The 22,012-nt window shown below is 35.2% G+C and overlaps 1 protein-coding gene across 2 annotated transcripts in view; it reads left to right on the forward strand.

Annotated features, from left to right (window-relative positions):
• Nucleotides 1-22,012, forward strand: part of PRIM2 (DNA primase subunit 2) — a 309,771-nt gene that overhangs the window by 210,548 nt on the left and 77,211 nt on the right. For both annotated transcript variants that reach the window (XM_058306925.2, XM_071218530.1), the window contains 2 exons: nt 6,115-6,187; nt 11,144-11,329. In XM_058306925.2, coding sequence (XP_058162908.1) covers nt 6,115-6,187; nt 11,144-11,329 — 259 coding nt within the window. The remainder of the gene's footprint in view (nt 1-6,114; nt 6,188-11,143; nt 11,330-22,012) is intronic.

The raw sequence follows: 22,012 nt of genomic DNA on the forward strand, positions 1-22,012 counted from the left end.
CTTTCATGGCAGCATTATTGATTCCTTTTTCCTCTATGTTGTTTTTTAAGCATCTATCAATGTTTCATTATTATGAAGAAAAAGACGTCCTCCTGGAAACATTTTAATGACTTAAGTGAATTTATGCTCTGGACTTATATTTTTAATAATTTCTTTGCAAGTTTATCCTTCTTTTTTTAAGATTTATTTATTTATTTACTACCCCCCCCCCCCCGCCCCCCGTTGTCTGCTGTCTGTGTCCACTCACTGCGTGTTCTCTGTGACTGCTTCTGTCCTTATCAGCGGCACCGGGAATCTGTGTTTCTTTTTATTGTGTCAGGTTGTGTCAGCTCTCTGTTGTGTGCAGTGCCACTCCTGGGCAGGCTGCACTTTCTTTCACACTGGGCAACTCTCCTTACAGGGCACACTCCTTGCACGTGGGGCTTCCCTACGTGGGGGACACCCCTGTGTGTCATGACACTCCTTGAGCGCATCAACACAGCGTGTGGGCTAGCTCTACATGGGTGAAGTAGGCCCGGGGTTTGAACCATGGACCTCCCATGTTGTAGGCGGATGCCCTATCCATTGGGCCAAGTCTGCTTCCCTGCAAGTTTATTCTTGAATCCAAGTTTTATTATTTACTTAAATAGGTTTTATGTTGTGAAAAGTGAAATAGTATCTTGGCACCACTCAGTCACTCGGTCTAGAAACTTACGTATTATCTTTCACTCTTCTACCTCTCTTATCAAGTCATACCTGTTCTTTTCCAGAAAATCTCATTAATCTACTCCTTTATGTTTTTTTCTTTTGACACTTCTTTACTTCAGGCTGTCAACCATCTCTTGCCTGGAATACTGTAATATTCTTCCAGTTGGTTTCCCAGCCTCCAGTCCCTTCTCTTTCTAGTCATTTCTCCATACTTCTGTCTTCTAAAGTGTAAAGCTGATTATGTCCATTCTTGCCTAAAATCCTTTTGAAGTTTTTCACTGTGTACAAAGCCTGAGTTATGAGACTTCTCATGATATACTTTTTCCATTTCTCTGACAACCCCCACCCCCACCTCAGCTCCATTTATCCATGGTTAGTTCGAATGTGAATAACTGTGATGTTTATTCATTACCAGAGGACCTGGTCCGAGGACCAAAACAAGTAAATCCTTCTGATCCTGAATGAGTAGAGGAGTAACCTCATTCCTGATTCTGGTGCCTAAATCTTCATTTCCATCAGTTTCCCTACGTGAGTTCCATGCTTGTCTATGCAGTCACCTTTTTCTATTTTTAGAAGTCTAATGTCTATTTACTTTCTTATAGTCTCTCTGTGGTGTTTTATACCTAATAAAGTTTTTGCATTGCATGGTTGCCAATCTCTTGATTTTTACTCTTTTTCCTTGGAGTTTAGTTCTTTTGTTTGCTCTGTTAAAATGTTGAGGAAGAAGCATTTTATACTGCCATTCAGTATGCTGCATTAATCTGGACAGAAAACAGCTTCTTGTGGTACAATAATCTTTTGGCTCTGTTTACTCAATAGCCATAGTCATGTCTGTACACCATTCTACCATTTATCAAGATAATTTGTTAATCTGTTTGATCTGAGTAATCCCGTTAGATCACTGTGATCACTATCCTCAGTTTATAGACTAAGGAGCTGAGGCTGGTAGGGCTTAAAGGAATGGCTGAGTACCTCCCATCTGGTTGATGGCTCTTTTATAAGGTCATGCTGCCTCCTTTCTCATCTGTTATTTTTGTACTTACTGGTCAAGACTGCAGCTGTTCTGTACTGGAATATGCTTTACTCTTTTTAATTAGCACTTTGAATATATTATATCATTTGGTTTACCCAGCATTTCTGACAATAGGCAGGCCTGGCATTATTAGTGCCATTTTACAGATGAGAATAGTACAAATCAGGAAACTTGCATGACTTGCCCCAATTGCAGAACTAGAGATTAAAAACAAAACAATTCTGCGGACTCCTAGCTTACTACTATTTCCATTGCCCCTTGCTGCCTTTTATTGCACTGTAACATATGTTGGAAAATGAAATATGTTTTCATTCTTGGGATTTACTGAAATAATACTCTGGTTATACTCTATATTAAAATTTAAAATATTAAAGCCAAACGGCATTACTTGGTTTAAGTTAGCATGAATTTTTGTTTGTTTTTAACTCTATTTATTTATTTATTTTTAAGGTTTATTTTATTTTTTAATTTTTTAAATTTATTCCCGCCCCGGCCCCCCCCCCCCCCAGTTGTGTGCTCTCTGTGTCCATTTGCTGTGTGGTCTTCTGTGACTGCTTTTATCCTTATCAGCAGCACCGGGAATCTGTGTTTCTTTTTGTTTCGTCTTCTTGCTGCGTCAGCTCTCTGTGTGGGCGGCGCCATTCCTGGGCAGGCTGCACTTTCTTTCGCGCTGGGCGGCTCTCCTTACGGGGCATACTCCTTGCGCGTGGGGCTCCCCTACATGGGGGACACCCCTGCATGGCATGGCACTCCTTGCGTGCATCAGCACTGCACATGGGCCAGCTCCACATGTGTCAAGGAGGCCCAGGGTTTAAACCATGGATCTCCCATGTGGTAGGCGGACGCCCTATCCATTGGGCCAAGTCTGCTTCCCTTAACTTTATTTTATACATTTAGTAGTTGAAAATATAAACATTAGTAGTTGAAAATATAAACATTAAAAACTGAAAAGAAAGCACAGTTGAATAAAAACATACATTTCTCAAATAAATGTAGTGGATACATATAAAATTTTTTTTTTAATCATACAATATGATTACACAATACATTTGGTTCATACTAACACAATCATGCAGTACTTATCTTTTTGTGTCTGGCTTGCTGTGCTCAACATAGGCTTCTCCATGTTCATCCATGTTTTCATATGCTTTATGACTTCATTACTTCTTACAGCTGCATAGTTTTCCATCGTGTGAATAGACCACAGTTTTGTTTATCCATTCATCTGTTAATGGATACCTGGGTTGTTTGCAACTTTCAGCAGTTGTGAATACTGTCGCTTTGAACATCAGTGTATAGATATCTGTTCATGTCACTGCTCTCAGTTCTTCTGGGTATATATCTAGTAGTGATATTGCAGGGTCATGTGGCAAGTCTATATTCAACTTCTTTAGGAACTACCAAACAGTCCTCCATAGTGGCTGTACCATTCTGCATTCCCACCAACAGTGAGTAAGTGTTCTTATCTCTCCACATCCTCTCTAATACGTATAGTTCTCTGTCCTTTTATTAATGGCCATTCTGATAGGTGTGAAATGATATCTCATTGTAGTTTTGATTTGCATTTCCCTAATCATTAGTGATATTGAGCATTTCTTGATCTGTTTTTTTGCCATTTGTATTTCTTCTTTGTACAAATGTCTATTCAAGTCTTTCGCCCATTTTTAAAATGGGTCATTTGTCTTTCTATTGTTGAGTTGTAACATCTCTTTATACATCATATATTAAATCCTTATCAGATGTGTGATTTCCAAATATTTTCTCCCATTGAGTGGGTTGCCTTTTCACCCTTTTGACAGTCTTTTTGATGTGCAGAAGTGTTTCATTTTGAGGAGGTCCCATTTATCTATTTTTTCTTTTGTTGCACGTGCTTTGGGTATAAGGTCCAAGAAACCACCATCTACTACAAAGTCTTGAAGATGTTTGCCTTCGTTTTCTTATAGTAGTTTATTGTCCTGGCTTTTATATTTATGTCTTTGATCCATTTTGAGTTGATTTTTGTATTAGGAGTGAGATAGTGGTCCTCTTTCATTCTTTTGATTATGGATATCCAGTTGTCCTAGCACCATTTGTTGAAAAGACTATTTTGTCCTGTTAACATTAACTTGGTAGGTTTGTCAAAAGCCAGTTGAGTATATAGGTGAGGGTTTATTTGGGGTTCTTAATTCTATTCCCCTGATCAATGTATCTGTCTTTATACCAGTACCATACTGTTTTGACCACTGTAGCTTTGTAATATGTTTCAAGGTCAGGATGTAAAATTCCTCCCACATCACTATTCGGGTGCACTTTCCCTTCCAAATGAATTTGGTAATTGCCTTTTCTGTTCTGTGAAGTAAGCTGTTTGGATTTTGATTGGTATTGCATCTGTAAATCAGTTTGGTAAGATTGACATCCTCGCAGTATTTATTCTTCCAATCCATGAACACGGAATGTCTTTCCATTTGTTTAGGTCTTTTAAAATTTCTTTTAGCATTGTTCTGTAGTTTTTTTCTCATAGGTCCTGTTCTTCTTTGGTTAAATTAATTCCATGAATTTTGAGTGCCGTATGGTTAATAGAGTGGGTAGACTCCAATGGTATATTAATTGTCAGAAATGTGTTGCTGGAGTGAGAAATAATACAAGAGTTAAGGAGATGTATTTTAAGGTGTGGATCATTCTGCACCACTCCTTGCCATTTTGCCCATTCTGCTCCCAATACAATTCTTTGGCTGTCTTAGCTTGTGGGGAGCAGAAAGGGAAATCTGCAGTCTTATTTATAATAGTCCGCTGGCCAGGAGCTGCAGCATTCTCACCTCTCCCAAGATATCACTGTAGTTTATTTCATAATCCATATCCATTGCTTAATAAGTAAAATTGGTTGTGGAACAGCAGTCTCTCTACTGAGCATCTGAAATGTTATATTGTTTTGCAGCAAGAATACTGAGCAGGTAGGCAGTAGAGAGAGTCCAGATTCTTTATGACACTCCAGGATTTCCCTTTAGTTGTGCAGACTGCATAAACCATGGCTTGATTGTGTTTTTTTGTGTAATCCAGCAGCTGTTTTTAGCTATGTCATACCTGAATAACTGCGTCTGAACTAGTGTTTATTATAGAGTTGGGCTTGGGTAGCATGTTGTTATATCAAGGAAATGAAAAATTACAAAAGTGGATGGTTTTAAGTAGTATTTATCAAGTAATGTTTCTTAATTTATAAGTAATCTTACAGTAGAACTTAAAAGAAAGGGTATGGAATTGTATAGTGAGGAAACAGGAACTGGGAGTTAAAAGGTTCAAAGTTCACACTGCAAGACTGATTTCTTTCTAATCCTATCAAGTTTCAGGCTCCTTAGAGTCTCCATTTCCACATTTGTCAAATGTTAGATAAAAATGCTTTCTCAGGGTTGTTGTGAGGATCTAATTAGAGAACATTGGTGGGAACTCTGTACACTGTAAATTGCTGTTCAGATATTTAACAAACTAATTACTGTATGTCAGGCCCTTTGCAAAATTTATTTTAATTCAGACCTCTCACCAACTTTATAAAACAGGCATTCGTACTTCCATTTGACAGAAAAGGAAACTGGGATTCAGAAGTTGAATAACTTGCTCAAGGATCTAGCACTCTCATGTGATGATGTTTGCTCTGCTGTTAATAAGAGATAAATAATAGGGGTTTGAAATTTAGCAAGAATTTGGATTATCCTTTTTAGAAATGAAAGTAGCACTAGATTAGGAATAATATTTTTGTATTATTTTTGGGTAAGTTATTTAAATGTGTTCCTTTAAATAGGTTTAAAACACTTGGGGTGGGGATCAGGGAGTTAATGCTTAATTGGTACAGAGTTTATGTTTAGGGTGATGGAAAAGTTTTGATAATGGATGGTGTTGATGGTAGCCCAACATTGTGAATGTAATTACTACTGCTGAATTGTATACTTGAAAGTTGTTAAAATGGGAAATTTTATGTTGTGTATATGTTATCACAATAAAAATTAAACAAAACAAAACATAGCCAACCTACCATAGAACTATCCACCACAAGGAGTGAACCTTAATATAAACTGGGGACTTTAGTTAATATAATTATACTAACATTCATTCATCAATTGTAAAAAGTGTACGGCACAAATGCAAAATGTTAATAATTGGAAAACCTGTGTGTATGTGGAGGGGGGTGTTGTATAAGAACTCTGTATTTTCTGCATGGTTTTTCTGTAAACGTACAACTACCCTAAAAATGTTTTTTAATTGAAAAAAGCCACTTTGCCATGTTTTTGCTAAGCTTTTATATGTAAAATATTTTCTCATTTTGATTTTAATCTTTATCAGAGTAAAATAATTTCCTTTGAAGTGGTTCAAAGAGTTTTTTAAAGATCCTGCTTTAATATTTTTTTAAATTTTTTTTTTTTTAGTCATTCCTACACTGGTCAAGATTACAGTACACAGGGAAATGCTGGGAAGATTTCTTTAGATCAGATTGACTCGGTAAGCATCTATCGTTTTAAACGTAGACCTTTGTCAATGGAGGAAACAGGTATTTCTTCAACCAAAGATTAATTTGATTTGGGGGTGGGGAGAGAATGTTATTTCATTATCTGCTAATCATTTTGAAAGAAAATCCCATGTACTATACATATGATTTAAGGAGAAAAAAAACAATTTAATTGGAAAATTGTTTTGCAGCCTAATGAAAATAGAATTTAAAATTATTCCAAAGGAGAATTGTTTTCAACAGTGATAGCTAAGTGGTGTTTATTGTTTGTATTTAAATACCATATATATTTAGAAAAGGAGAAATGGAAAATAGTAAGTATAGGCTCCCATTCTTGGGTTGCCCAATTGGTTAATGGTTAGCACTTTCCACCTTCATTTCACTTTGCAGTTCCATAGTAGAATGAAAGAGCAGCACACTTTACTCTTAATTAGTACAATTTCTCTTTAATACACAATAGAATATCCACTCCAGCCAAAAGAGGGAAAATAAGCAAGTCACAAATAATCTGTGTTTAGACAATTGCCAAATTATTTACAATAAACTAAAAATATACTGAGCTTTTAATATTTGGAAATAAAAATTGTAGTGAGGTGAGTAGAGAGAGTCTGAGATTTATAGACCAAAATGAATAGGACTTCTTCCTATTTGAAAAAATGTAATCATGTGCTTGCAGGTACTATGTCTAGAAATTACAGTAGGATTGCCTCCTTTTGAAACTTGTTTTCACATGTCCTGTCCTTCAGTTTTCTCAGTTACACATTTCTAATACTTCCTGATTTGTGTTTACTTTATAGTATGTGAATGGTTATTTACTTTATATTTTGTGAATTGGGTTTACTTTATATTATGTGACTTCTATCTAGATGTTTTCCCCTTTCACAAGCAAACATGAACTTGGTTAGTTACTGTGGAAAGACATATGTACAAGTATTAATTTATTTAGTGAATTTATGCTGAGTCCATCTGTTATGTACCAGCCACTGTGCTAGGCATTGTGAATACAGAGGTGAATAAAACAAAAAATGTCCCTCCCTTCATGGACCTTACTTGGCTGAGGTAGATGACAACATAATATGTAATAAATGTGGAAAACAATGATAAATTATGTGTTATGATGATAATCGTGTGTAGATCTGTGCCTGAGACCCTATTTTTAGTGATACAGATGAATTTTTATCTTCTTGTCACTTAATCCTCACAAAATCATGTCATTACCATACTCCTCAATACTCCTAGTCTCTTCTCCAAATGCCCTCTTTATGTTTTTCTTCTAACTGAAATCATGATACTCCCTGTGACTTTCTTCAGATATTCTTCCATACACTATGGAAGTATGGAGTAAGTATCTTCCTTGGTCCTCATTGCCATTTCCAGCCTATTTTTGTGCCTTCCACTGTCGGAACTCCAGCTCCTTTAAAATGCATGTGATTGCATTATACTCCTGGTACCTCTCCTTATTGCTGATGCTCCGTCATTGATGAGTTTAGTAACCTGTGGATGGTGTTTTGCATGAGCAGTACTTCTGCTGTTACTGTTCTTGGGCTTAGCCATGTCCATGTTGATAATCCTATACCCTGACCTTGCAATTCCTTTGCTTACTCAATTTGACAGTAATGTTCCCATTCCTTACTGTCAACTCTAGACCCTGTCAAGCCCAGTAATTACATCATCTCTGAAATCTTGATTTCAGGCATGCAAATTGCACACACCAAAAATCTCCATGACTCTTCTTTTTCTTCATCTTGAATCCACATCTTGAATCCCATCACTAGTAAGTCTTGTTGGTTTTGCCTTCCAGATGTATTCCAAATCCAGCCATTTCTCACCATTTTGGCTGCTATCATCATTTCCTACCTGAACTACTGCCAAAGCCCTAACTATTCTTTCTGCTTCCATATAATCCGTTCACTATACAACAGCCAGAGTTGTTTTTTATATCGGATCATGTCTGTCTTCTGCTCAGAACCTTCTATTGGATTTACAGCGCATTTAGAGTAAAATCCTCACTTCTTGCTGTTGTCTTTTTTTTTTTTTTAAGATTTATTTTTTTATTCCCCCCACCAGGTGTCTGCTTTCTGTGTCCATTTGCTGTGTGTTTTCAGGGCTATATATTTTCATCTTCTTTTTCATTCCAATTTCATCCTTTGCTTCATTCTGGCTCACTTGCTTTACTCTAGACTTTTGGCCCATTTGCTATCCCTTGAGTGCAACAAGTCATTACCTGTCAGTGTCTTTGCTGTCATTTCTTTTGCCAGGAACCTTTACCTGGATCTTTTTTTGACTGAGATCCTATTTAAAATATATGTCTAGGGGAAGCGGACTTGGCCCAGTGGTTAGGGCGTCGGTCTACCACATGGGAGGTCCACGGTTCAAACCCCAGGCCTCCTTGACCCGTGTGGAGCTGGCCCATGTGCAGTGCTGATGTGCGCAAGGAGTGCCATGCCATGCAGGGGTGTCCCCGGCATAGGGGAGCCCCACGCGCAAGGAGTGCACCCGGTAAGGAGAGCCGCCCAGCACGAAAGAAGGTGCAGCCTGCCCAGGAGTGGTGCCGTGCACGTGGAAAGCTGACATAGCAAGATGACACAACGAAAAGAAACACAGATTCCCATGCCACTGACAGCAACAGAAGTGGACAAAGAACGCACAGCGAATGGACACAGAGAACAAACAACGGGGGATGGGGGGTGGGGGAAGAGGGGAGAGAAATAAATAATAAATAAAATATGTGTCTTAGCTCAAAAATAATTTCCTCAGGGAGGCTTCCCTGGCTACCCTAGTTAAAGTGCCCATTCTCTATACTATTACTCTATTTTCAGTATTTTTGGAATTAGACATTGTCTTTTTAATTCATGTCTGTGTTTAATATCCATTTCCTCCCATTGGAGGGTAAGCTTCTTGAGGACTGAGTTTTTTTCTTCATTCACTGCTTGTTCCATAGGCTGTATACCTAGTAAATATTTCAATAAGTAAAAAATAATCAAGAAATTGTGCCACAGGAAACTGGAGTTGAATTGGATCTTAGAGTGGCTTGGCTTTGGCTAAATGTGGTAGGGATAGGAAGGGTTTACCACACAGGGCCCATGGAGTGAGATAAGTGAGAAGGTACAAAACATGATCCTGTGATCACAGGATTGTGAATAAGCTGGCTGGTTGGAGCAAAGAGGTTCATATTGGTCTAGTAACAAACTGGGCTGCTTTCCCCCTCCCTGTCAAGAGTACTTCCAGGACACTTGATTTATACCTTTGTTGGAACCCTCATTATATAATTTATCATGTGGATTTGACTTTTATGATAGTGGATATGATAATGGCTGTGTTTTTCCTCCACTTAACTGAGTTAAAGGGAAAAGATTATGTTTTATTCATCTTCCTGTTTCTCAAAATACCCAATAAATATTTGTTCTATACATATAATTGCATAGTAGTTATTTATCAGATATTGGGAGAACCTTGTGTGTTCATACTAATGAATATTCATTGATGTGTTTTGGATTAGGACAACATTTAAGAAAAAATCTGATAACAGAATGAAGAAATAAGAATGGAAATATGAAAATGAGTGGAAGGTTTTTGCAGTAGTTCTGTCAAGGGACGAGAGTAGGTCTGAATGAACTTGGTTGGGATGGAAAAATTTAGTTGTTACTGTGAAAGGATGAAGAGAAATTGGATGGTTGCTAGAGAGAGCAGCAAGTCAAGCAGAGTGAGGTTGCTCTTGCTTACAGGCAAAGGAGAACTTACCATGCAATGTGTGAATGAGTGAGAGTAAACCTTGGGAGGAGGATATTTGAGGAAGTCAGAGAGAATGCAGTTGAGACCATACTTAAAAACAGGCAGTGATATTTCATATTTGACATTAAAAGATAAACCTGCATTTTCCCCCTTTTAACTATTGATTTTTTAAATGTATTTATTTGAATTTTCCTTTTGAGAGCAATTTCTGTTATTTTTGTGTTCTACTTTGTATTTGAGTTATTTTAAATTCATCTGCCAGCAATTGCGCTTTTGGATATTTATCTGAGAGCAATGAAAACTTAGATTCATATAAACACTTGTACAAGAATGTTGGCAGCAGCTTATTCATGTAGTCTAAAACTGGAAACAACCCAATTACCTTCAGTGGATGAAGAGTTAAACCAACTGTCATACCATGGACTGCTCTTTAGAAGTAAGAAAGAACTAATTATTGAGACACATAACATCCTGAGTGACTCTGAAGGGCATTATGCTGAGGGAAGAAAAGCTAATAACAAAAGATCATATACTGAATATAGCCATCTCAAAATGACAAAATTAAAGAGATAGAAAACAGATCACTGGTTGCCAGGGGTTAGGGAATGCCAATTGAGTGCATGCAGCAGGTGGTGGGGAATGTTATTATATAAAAGAGCAACATGTGAGGGATCCTTGTGACGATAGAAATGTTCTGCATATAGACTGTGGTGATGGATACATAAACTTACACATGTGGTCGTAGTGAATAGAACTCAGTACACACACCCACAATTGAGTATATGTAGATCAGAGAAAATCTGAATAAGGATATTGTAGCTATGTCAATATCTTGGTTGTGACACTGTACCCTAGTTCTGTAAGATCCATTGGGGGAACTGTGTAAAAGGCATACAATATCTCCCTGTATTATTTCTTACTACTGCATGTGAATCTGCAGTTACCTCAAAAGGAAAAGCTTAATTAAAAAAATAAAAATATACAGAGGTAATAATTTATTATATTTTATTTAACCCAGTTATCCAAAGTGTTATTTTAATATGTAATCATTGTAGAAAATATTAGTAAGAAAATATTTGTCTGTGATCATGGTACTATAGTAATACCTTCTTTTAGTTTTTGTTTGTATTCCAGTTACAATGAATTTGCAGTCACAACATATTTTATGGGGGACCTAGTAAATCTTCCAAGTAACTCCAAACTGTTTTTTCTTGTAGCTTTCTACCAAATCTTTCCCACCCTGCATGCGTCAGTTACATAAAGCCTTACGAGAAAATCACCATCTTCGTCATGGAGGTCGAATGCAGTATGGGCTTTTCCTGAAGGGCATTGGTTTAACATTGGAACAGGCATTACAATTCTGGAAACAAGAATTTATCAAAGGAAAGATGAATCCAGATAAGGTAATTTTTAAAAATCTGAGACGTAACTAAAATTTTAATTTGGTCTGACAACTATTATAAAAGGTCTATCTTTTGAGTATACTCCCTGAAGTGTAGTTGAAAATTCTAAAGAGAATTGTGTCTACAATTGAGCTTAGGTAAAAAAAAACTCAATATTAATCTAATAGGTACTCAAATAAAAGATTGGAAAAGTTAATTTCATTCAAATTGTGATTGAAACAGCAATGTAAAATATAAAGTAATGCTTAAATGAAGACTTCTCATTTGTAGGTTTATTGATGGTAGTATTTATAAGGCTGAAATTGCTTCTGAGTTATATTTCTATAGGAATTATATATGTGTGTGTATATGTATATACAGACACACACACATATATACATAATGCCATTTTGAAGACTAGGAGATATTGAGAACAAGTGAATGTGATTTAAAATGTTTTCTATTGTGTTATGCCTAACTTTTCATAAATCATTTTTAGATAGACATTCATCATTATAAAACTGAACAACTGCTTTCAAACTTATCCAGAGTACTCAGATTCCTACTCCTACTCATTTTTTAAAATATTGCTAGTTAATATTTTATTTTGGAAATATTTTTCCTTGTCCTTTCTATGCCATGTCTCTATGGTATGAAGTAAAATTTGTATTACTTATTTCTTGTTTTGCATCCTCCTAGGAAAGATAAATCATAGAATAAAGAATATTTACCAAGTAAATTTTATAATGACACTTTATTATGTCTCTAGTTATACTTTATTTAAAAGTTCAGATCCTTTTATAATAAATTATACAAAGATCTGGCAGTTTTTACAGATTTGTTTTTAAAACTCTTCATTTATAATTGTCCACGGAATCTAAAAGAATTTATTTAATAGGATTTTCTTTTAACATACTTTTGGATGTTTCTTAGACTTCTATTATCTTTCTGTAAATAAATATACTTACTCTGATTATAGATAAAATGAAAAATATAGCAAAAATTACCTGTCATTCCCCCATTCAGAAATACTCACTGTCAACATTTCAGCGTTTCTTTGTAGTTTAGTTAGCTAAATATCGTACTGTTTTTTCCTATTTTTAAGTTGACATTACATTGTGAGCATTTTTACATGTTGTTGAATAATCTTTAAAAATACCCATTTAATTGGTTGTATAATATCCCATCCTTTGAAAGTTATATAATTAGTTTAGTCATTTCCCTGTTGTTGGATGTTTAGTCAATTGGTAAGTTGATTCTGCTGTAAATTTATTGCAACCAATATCGTGAACATGTAAGTCTTTGTAGTTCTGATTATGACCTTTGGACATATCCATTGGAAAATAAAATTATCTAGTGAATAACTGTAAACAGTTTTAAAGTTTTTGGTGCATTCTATCATTGTTCAGAAAGGTTTTTAATTAGACCCTCATCAACCTAAGTGAGAATCTGCTCAGCCATTGCCATCATTATATATTGTTGCTTTAAAATGTTTTTTCATCTTTTTAGGTTAATAAAAGTTTTTGTTTTTTTTTTTTTTTGAGGTAAATTATGAGGTAGGGAGAAAGTTAGGCAGTGGTTGTGAAATGAAGTGAGAGGTACATTGAACTAGCATTTTAATTTGGTTTTTGCTATAAACTATGAGGGGAAAGATAAAAAAAGAGAGCAGGGATAAAACAGCCTTTCCAGAAGAAGTGAACACTTGTTTTGTACACTAGGCCTCCTGACTTGGATACTGTTCACTGACTTGCCTTTTTAAAAAAATATAATTCTGGAATAGGGGAGAGCAGGTGTAGCTCAGTGGTTGAGCTCCTCCTTTGCACATATCCTGGTCTCAACCCCTGGTACCTCCTTAAAAAATAAAAAAAGTATGGGGATTGGGTGTAGCTTAGCGATTGAGCTCCTGCTTCCCATGAATGAGGTCCCGGGTTCAATCCCTGATACCTACTAAAAAAATTCTAGATAGCCTGTGTGCCGATGTCATCAGCATTTAGTTTTCTTTTAACTGTGTGTTTAAACCTGTGAAGATGGTGGGAGCGAAAGTGGTTTTTGTTGGAAAAAATAAATAATTAAAAGGCTGAAATGATTAAAATATATTTAGAAAAAGAAATTTCTTGAAATAAATGAGACAAATTTTTAAAAAATTACATATAAAATTTTTACTTTGTAATGTAAAAGCTTTCTTCAAAAATTATTGTAAAATAAATTAATAAAAATTTTTTTCTTCCTAGATAATATATAGTAGTCTGTACTTTCATTAGCTTATTATTGATTACAGGAAATCTATTATTTTGATTGAAAGATCATAAGTTGCACTTATCACTTATTGTGTTTAGTGTTCTATTAGTCTTTTTTTGTAAATAAATGTTTTTTAATTATCTTTTCTTACATATTTTTGCTATGACATATGTAATATATATTAATTTATTAAAATATTCTTCTCAGTTTAATAATTGTCCTATTTTTAAGTGATATACATTTAAAATTCTCTTAAGAGATCTAGCAAATTGTTGACTTCAGTACTGTAATTATGGAGAATGTATATTAGCCATTTTTTGTAGTCCCTAATTAAAGGGCTTTGGTGTTAAACCTGGGTTCGAATGACCTGGGACAATCATTCTGTAACATAGTTCATTTCCTGACAGTGCAAGTAAAATGATATAGCGGTATAGTTAGTTTCAACCATCTCCTTTGTGTATGCCATGTAACAGATTTTTTTGAGTGTTCACCATGGAGAGATACTATTCTGGAGATACTGCAGTAAAAGACATGACCCTTATTTGTGAGGACTTTACAGTCTCCTGGGAAAACCAGTTAAATACAAATATAATTATGTATCTGTACAGTGATTACTATGGTAGAGATGGCCATGGGATTTTTTAGTAGAACAGAGGAGGGAGCCTGTGGGAAGTGGAAATAATTACTGCGTATTTCACTGATTTAGGATGTGCTATTTACCAGGTGAAATTAAGGAATTAGCCAGGGAAAGAAGAGAATTCCACACTGAGAAGACAACCTTTTCAAAGGTCCTTAGGTAAGAGAGGATAGCTCATCCTATAGATGGTGGAAACCTGAATTGTATGGATGTAATTGTGGCGAGATATGTGTCTGGAGACATAGGTTTTTACCTAATTACCAAGGGTAGATGAACTAGTAGGCCAGTAGGAACTAGTCTTGCTGGGTGTGTAACTGCCAGCTGGACTTGGGTCAGCTGTTTATGGTCAATTGATAACTGTAATTATAGTTAAATATACATAATTTCATAAATTTTAATATATACTAAAATTATATCAGTCTGGGATATTATGAAGGCTTAACTGACAGAAAGAAAAAGGTATGAATAAAATTTACACTTGCACTTAGTTCATATTAATTTAGCATCCCTAAATATGTCTGATCATATAGACCAACACTGAGGAGGGAAAGAAAAAAAACCTTTGCTGTAAGATTTTAGTCTACTTAGTTTTGGGGTGAATTGAGAGAGTCAGAAGTAATCTGAAAAACAATTACAAAACATGATGGTGAAAAGGAAAATATTGTTGAGGTAATATAGAGTAAGGAAGTTATTAGGATGGGTCATCCTAGAGAAATATATTGAAGGAGATCAGTCCTGAATTAGGATTTGAAGGAAATGCATTCATTTCCACAGACTAGTAGAGAGATAGTAAGGACAAGACCACACAGTGAACACGGAAATGAAAGGAAAGGAAACATTTTTCACTCTTGCATTTTTTGCTGTTATTCTTCCATTACTGATACTCATTTACTGAGGTCTTTTGTTAGCAGGTTTGGGGGTTTTGGTTATTAGTTATCATTTTAAAATCTCTGCTTCCTTCTGGACTTCTCCTTGGATTTTACCTTCCCAATATATTTGAACACTTTGATTATATGTTGTACTTTACAGTAAGGGATTTTAGTATTAAAACATCAACCGTTTTCAAACGAACATTTTGTTGTTGCAAATGATCGTGTAACAAACTAATTACCTTAGGGTATACCTTACTCCCATATTATTAGTTTTATAATGTAGGGTTGCTGTTCTTATATTTAATTGTATTGAATATGGATATTTGTGATATATTAAAAACAAAGTCTTTTCAGTTAGCTTTGTCAGAAGGAGGTGTGGATCATTTGAAAATTGCACTTGGATTGTCAAATAGGATTTTTGGGATTTGTGAATGGTTCCACAAGAGATATTTGAGGTTTGAACATCTTATTCCTTGAATAATTTCTTGGATTCCTGAAATAAATGCAAATAAGATGTATTTAATTAATCATAGTAAAGTTTTATGCAGGTTTTTCTTAGTTATAATTTTAATTTACATTCCAGTCTACCTGGTAAAAAACCTCACCCTGTGTGCAAGAGAAAACATTAATCAAACCTCCATTTAAAGCATGTAAAGCATACCACTAAAATATTTTTCACTTGGAACTTGGGTGTTAAATCATTTAAGCCACTAGCTTCGTTAAGAAGTAAATTGAACTGGGTAATTCTTCTAATAAATTCAAAGCAATATGTCCTTTGAGATTGCTTACAGCTTTGTTCTGAATTGCTTTGACCTGATTCTCTTGGATATTAAATACAACATAGATCATGTACATTTTATAAAGTTGAAATTCCCATCCTTGATTATAACATACTTAAGGTTATAATTGGGTCAAGGAACATTTAGTACTGTTTAGAAGCTTATATTTTGTCCCAGAATCTAGCTTGCATTATGACTTAGAACAGACTTATGTAGTTAAAAATTATCTGCGAAAGGATTAAATATTTGACTGGTGGGGTGTGTGTATTTTTATATCTAAGGTTTTTTGTTTTGCTTTGTTTTAAAACCACTGGTTCTCCCTGGACCCAGAAAGCAGCATTGGCATCACAGAAATACAGATTTTTCTGATTTAAACTCTTGGGTGGGTCCCAGGTGATTCTCATGAGCACTAAAGAGCGAGCACCACTGTTTTAGAATAGTGCCCTTATGGAAATCTAAATTAGTTATTGGCTTCAAACTTATTCACCTGTCCACTTCCTGTTGGCATTTTGAGAATAATTCAAAATAATTGGTCCTTTGTCAGTAACCCACACATACATATTTTGAACCCTTACTACTTGTCAGGTACTAGTAAATACTAAATGTATAAGTACAGCTGAGTTTCTCATTAGTGCTGCTGATGAATTTCCAATATACTCCAGTAATGATTCCAGGAGTCCTTGAGGAAGCTAGTCTGGGTCTTGGGTATTCAAAGCCAATTGTCATTAACTGTGAACAGCTTCCTCCATTTACCTTAGAGTGCTTTACAAATATTATTTAGTATGTGTTCAATGACATGAAAAAGGTTGGGAAGAACTGGTGTAGAATACAGGCTTGAAGTCAGACTAAGTTCAGATTTGGTTCCACTATATATAAGCTGTGACCTTGGGCAAGTTCCCTGACATGTGTCCTCATCTATAGAATATGGACAATATATATATTTACTTCATTGATTATGGTGAGGATTCAGTAAAGGCTTAATACTTCTGACATAAACATAAAATAAGTGCTAGCTATTCTTATTCTGGGAATTCATAGGAAAGAGAGGTCAGTTTGGTATGGAGTAACCTGTAAAGTTTTGACAGAATAGAATTTGTGCTAGATTATTAAGACATTTCAGAAGACTTAGAATGGAGGTGAAAGTTGAAAGGAAAAAAAAAAAGGAATTAGGTTCTGAATTCCAGCAGAAACAGTTTGTTTAGGAAATGTTCAAGGGATAAAGTCTGTTGGAATTAGATTGTCTGTGTTCTTGGGAGTTAGCTCTTAGGTTACACAGCAAGAGACAAGTGATTGACACGGGAGATTGAGTGTCAGGATTCAGTTCCTACTTTAACAAATGCAACTACGTCTTCAGATACTTTTATATATGGGTTATGTGTACAGTTTCACTGGGATGATTTTGCTACTTAAAATATTTTTTTTAAAAATGCTATTCTAGTTTATTTGTAGTATAGAATTTAGGGCAGTATTGGAAGATGGGGGGAAGAGCATGACAAAGAGATATTAGTGTATTATATTGGCTTTGAATGAACTTTGTCCTTTAGTTAGGAGAAAGCCATTAATGAATTATAAATGAAGAGAATTAGGTTTCCAGAGGTTTAATCTGGAAGTAGTGTGCAGAGAAGATTGAAATGGGGAAAGACTAGGCATGAGATAAAAAACTGACCAGGTAAGTCTTTTTATAGTAATAAGAACAAAGTGGAAAGGGTAGGTGCAAGAAGTGTTTTTGAGGAACAATTTATAGGACAGAATAAGGAAAGAATGAAATTTAACTCAGATGATCAGACTAAATAATATAGAAAGGTTTGACCTTCCTTAACAGTAATGGTTGGGGAGCTGAATTGCCTGGAATGGAAGTGAAGGAGAAATGGATCCTGAGTTTAAATGTACACTTGAACTGATATCCATCTAAAACTTATAGTTGGCTGATTGGTTGGCTCGTTCATTCATGGATTCATTATTTATTGAATATGCACATTTTGAAAGTTACTCTGCTATGAGAAGAACATGGAGATAGAGATTTGAGAGTCATTCAAATGAAAATGAAATCTTTTGAGGATAAATAAGCCAGCTAACAGACTATAGAGAGAGAGTGAGAGAGCAGATGGCTCAATTTTGAGGAATATCTACTGTTTGAAAAGGAAATAGACTTCAAGTAAAAATAGAATTATTAGAAGAAAAAATGGGGTAAAAATGAGAAAGTGATTGTCTGGGGTCCCAAGCACTAAGAAAGAGGAGAATTTCAAAAGTACATATATTTGGTACTTTCAGAACTGAGAAAGGCATGGATATTGTCATTAGGAAGTCACGTCTAAGAAAAAGATAGAGCAGGAGTTCGATTTCCTAATTTTAACGAACTACACACAAGAGTGTTGACAATGGGTATGGAGAATTTATTCCAGAAGTGTGAGAAGTCAAGAAGGAAAGAAATAGAACAGATTAGCTATAGAAAACAATGGTGCCAAACAAAGATTATTTTCCAAATAGGATGGGCAAAAGCATTGAAATTCTAGAAATGAAGGTTGTGCTGGGAATAACTGAGGAAACAAAGCTTAAGCAGATAGGAAGATAACGTATAAACGTACTTGTATTGTGACTATTTGCTTAACCTTAGTGACTGTTCTCCTCCTATATGATGTTCCCCAAGTAGGAACCTTGTCTATATTTTTAACACCTTGTATCCTACACTTGGCATGGTGTCTGGCAGGTCATAGGCACTCAATAAAATTTGTTGAATGAATGAATTGGATAAGGAGTTCAGTGAGAATCCCTATTCGTTTGAGACTTAAAGGATATATAGAGATTATAAATTGGTAAATGAATGTTAGAAGGAAGAAAGAAGAGCTGTGGAAACTGAGGGCCCTTAATCTTTTTAATAAAGTAGACAGGGAGATAATTTAGCAAAAGAATTTGGTGAGAATAGGGCATAAGGAAAATTGAAGAGAGGGTAGATTAGCACTTTGCAAGAGTATGCGAAGAGATTAACCAAAGATAAATAAAAAGATTTTTGTTAAGCTATACAATTTGACCATTTATTGAGTGCCTGGCATCCATTTATTTTAGCATAAGCAAATTTCTGTAATTAATACTTTACATACACCAAATTATGGAATTGTTAAAACAATCTTAGGATATAGGTACTATTTATGTCAAGTTTACTAATGAAAAAACTTTTAGTCCATAAATTTGTACTCAGCTGACTCAGCACTATTATATTGCTTTTTCTGGTAATTTCTTGTAGCCGTAGAGCAGAAGCAGAAAGGATATAAGGTAAAATTTATTTGGATTTGGAAACTGGCAAAGGAGACATGCTATCATTAAACCCTTCCTGTTTTCCTTATTTCATTTAATCCCACAAGCATTATCCTCCTTACATGGAAAGTTTAGTGATTTTTTCCCAGGCAGGAAAGGTGGTACTGGTCAAACCTGGATTTGAACACAGGTCTACTTTATTCCAAACCCTGAGCTTTTCCCAGTACTCTCAGAGGGAAGGCAAAGGTTGTTGTTTAGGTTGGCATTGGTGTGACCTACCATGTAAATTTAAGAGGACACAATTTAGAATAATATGTTTTCAGTTTTACATTTAATCCCAGAGTGTCAATAATCTGATCGTTAAAATGGGGACAGCAGTATTGTCTGCGAAAGTGTTGTAAAGAGATAAGGATTCATGTGAAATACTATGTAATTTATAAAATACTAAACCAAATTATTCAATAATTTAGAGACTTGTATAAATGGCTTATTCTGTAATATTCACATATTTTCTCAATGTATTTGTAACTCTGGCTGTATTAACTTGTACACACAAACTTTAATTAGTTGACTGGTTATGCTAATTATAGTAATTGGTTATATTTTTTGTTTTTCTTTGAAGAAAACTTTTTTTTGAATGTTCACTTTAACAATGTGGTAATATAATAAAAAATAGTTGCTTGTGATAGTGGTCTATCTTTGTCACTATTGTTCTTGAGCAGCCATTTTAAAAGTACCCTTAGCAATTACCAAGTTATCAAGAACAAGTGTATTTTAAAGTTTTGTTGTAATACATTTTCTGTTCTATTCTCTCTTCTAACTATTATGTGTAATAAAGATGTGTACATATTAAGGACTTTGCTCCTATTCCTATACCTTAATGGCAATTAGAATGACTAATTCTTTTTTTTTTTTAATTTTATTTTATTTATTCATTTTAAAAAAAATATTACATTAAAAAAATATGAGGTCCCCATTCACCCCCACCGCCCCCACTCCACCACTCCCCCCACAGTAAAACTGTCCCCCCATCATCATGACACATCCATTGCATCTGGTGAGTAGTACATCTCTGGATATCGCCGCACCCCATGGCCAGTGGTCCACACCATAGCCCACACTTTCCCACATTCCATCCAGTGGGCCATGGGAGGACATACAACATCCAGCAATTGTCCCTGGGGCATCACCCAGGACAACTCCAAGTCCCGAAAATGCCTCCACATCTCATCTCTTCCTCTCATTCCCCGCACCCAGCAGCCACCATGGCCACGTTTTCCACACCAATGCCACATTTTCTCGATTATTAACCACAATAGTTCATGAATAGAATATCATTAAGTCCACTCTAATCCTTACTGTATTCCTCCTTCCTGTGGACCTTGGCTTGGTTGTGTCCATTCCACATCTATGTCAAGAGGAGGCTCAGATTCCACATGGATACTGGATGCAACCCTCCTGCTTTCAGTTGTAGGCACTCTAGGCTCCATGGTGTGGTGGGTGACATTCTTCAACTCCATATTAGCTGAGTGGGGTAAGTCCAATAAATCAGAGTGTAGAAGCTGAAGTCTGTTGAGGCTCAGGGCCTGGCTATCATATTGTCAGTCCAGAGATTCAAATCCCCTAGATATATCGTAAACCCCAGCACCAACTATAATTCCAGTAAAGTAGCGTGAAAGGCTTGTGAAAAGAGATCCCATCTGAGTCCAGCTCCATCACGCAGAAACACCATCTCCAAAGAAGGGCCAACTGACATGGTAGTGAACTCCATCTGCCATGACCATAAAACCTGTGGGTCTCTTTAGCCCTCAAAAGAACCAATACCTGGGGTTGTATCTACTTAATCTGAGAATGACTAATTCTTGGTAGTATAGTATAAAATTAATATTTAAACATTGACTTGAGCAGGTTGACCTTCCTTTCATGAATTGTCAGGAGACCATATTTAAATTAAATTATGAATTGGATTAAGCCTATGATTAAAATACAAAAGGTGTTTATTTACCTCTGCCTCCCAAATACTATTCTGGTTAAAATTGACTTTAGTAAATGTAAGATAAGGAATATAGTTGGTAGTTAATATTTTGACAATGCTCTTGCATAGTTTGTAACAAATGTTTCACACCAATGCAAAGAGTTGGTGGAGGGGTGACGTATGAGACCCCTGTGTGATGTTATGTATGTTTATTTTGTAAGTTCACAATCTTTACTATACACTTATTGTTTATGTGTGTTCATGTATGAATGATATACATCAAAAAAAAATTTTTTTAATTGACTTTAGTGAATCTAATTGCTTTTGGTTTTCTCTTCCAAAATGCTTTTTACTTCTTAAATTATGAAAATGAGATAAAAGTAGAAGACTTCAAATTTGACATTTATTTATAAATATTGTTTGTCAATGATAACTTATAGATTATATAGATATATTAAAGTAACAGTTAACTAACATTTTAAAAGGTGGGTCAAATTTTTTTCAATATATGTGGTGATCTTAGGAGCAAATGATAATGAAACAAGCAGCTTCTTAACAAGGTACCAATTTAATTAAGATTTTACAAAGTCTGTATTAATTGGTCATGTCCTAGTAGTAAATTATCTGAGAATAAATTGATTAGTCCAAGTTACAGAATGGATCAGACTACTGACTAAAGGAATTTCCTTTGGAAGATTTATTGAAGTCAGGAATCTGGGAGGTTTGAGGTGTATTGAGAGTTATAATCTTGGCTTTCTTTAACAATTCATTACGTGTTTTCTTAATCATCAAGTTACTTTAAATCTTTCTTGAATTTATTTTTTATTTTTCCTTTTTAAGAGATTACTCTGTGCCATCTTTTCAGTTAGTTTATTTCTGTATAAAGGATTTTATTCTATTCTTAAAATAACTAAAGGGCTATTTTACGCCTTACATGTAAGTTGTTCTTTA

The sequence above is a fragment of the Dasypus novemcinctus genome, chromosome 11 (assembly GCF_030445035.2).
Source record: "Dasypus novemcinctus isolate mDasNov1 chromosome 11, mDasNov1.1.hap2, whole genome shotgun sequence".
NCBI lineage: Eukaryota > Metazoa > Chordata > Mammalia > Cingulata > Dasypodidae > Dasypus > Dasypus novemcinctus.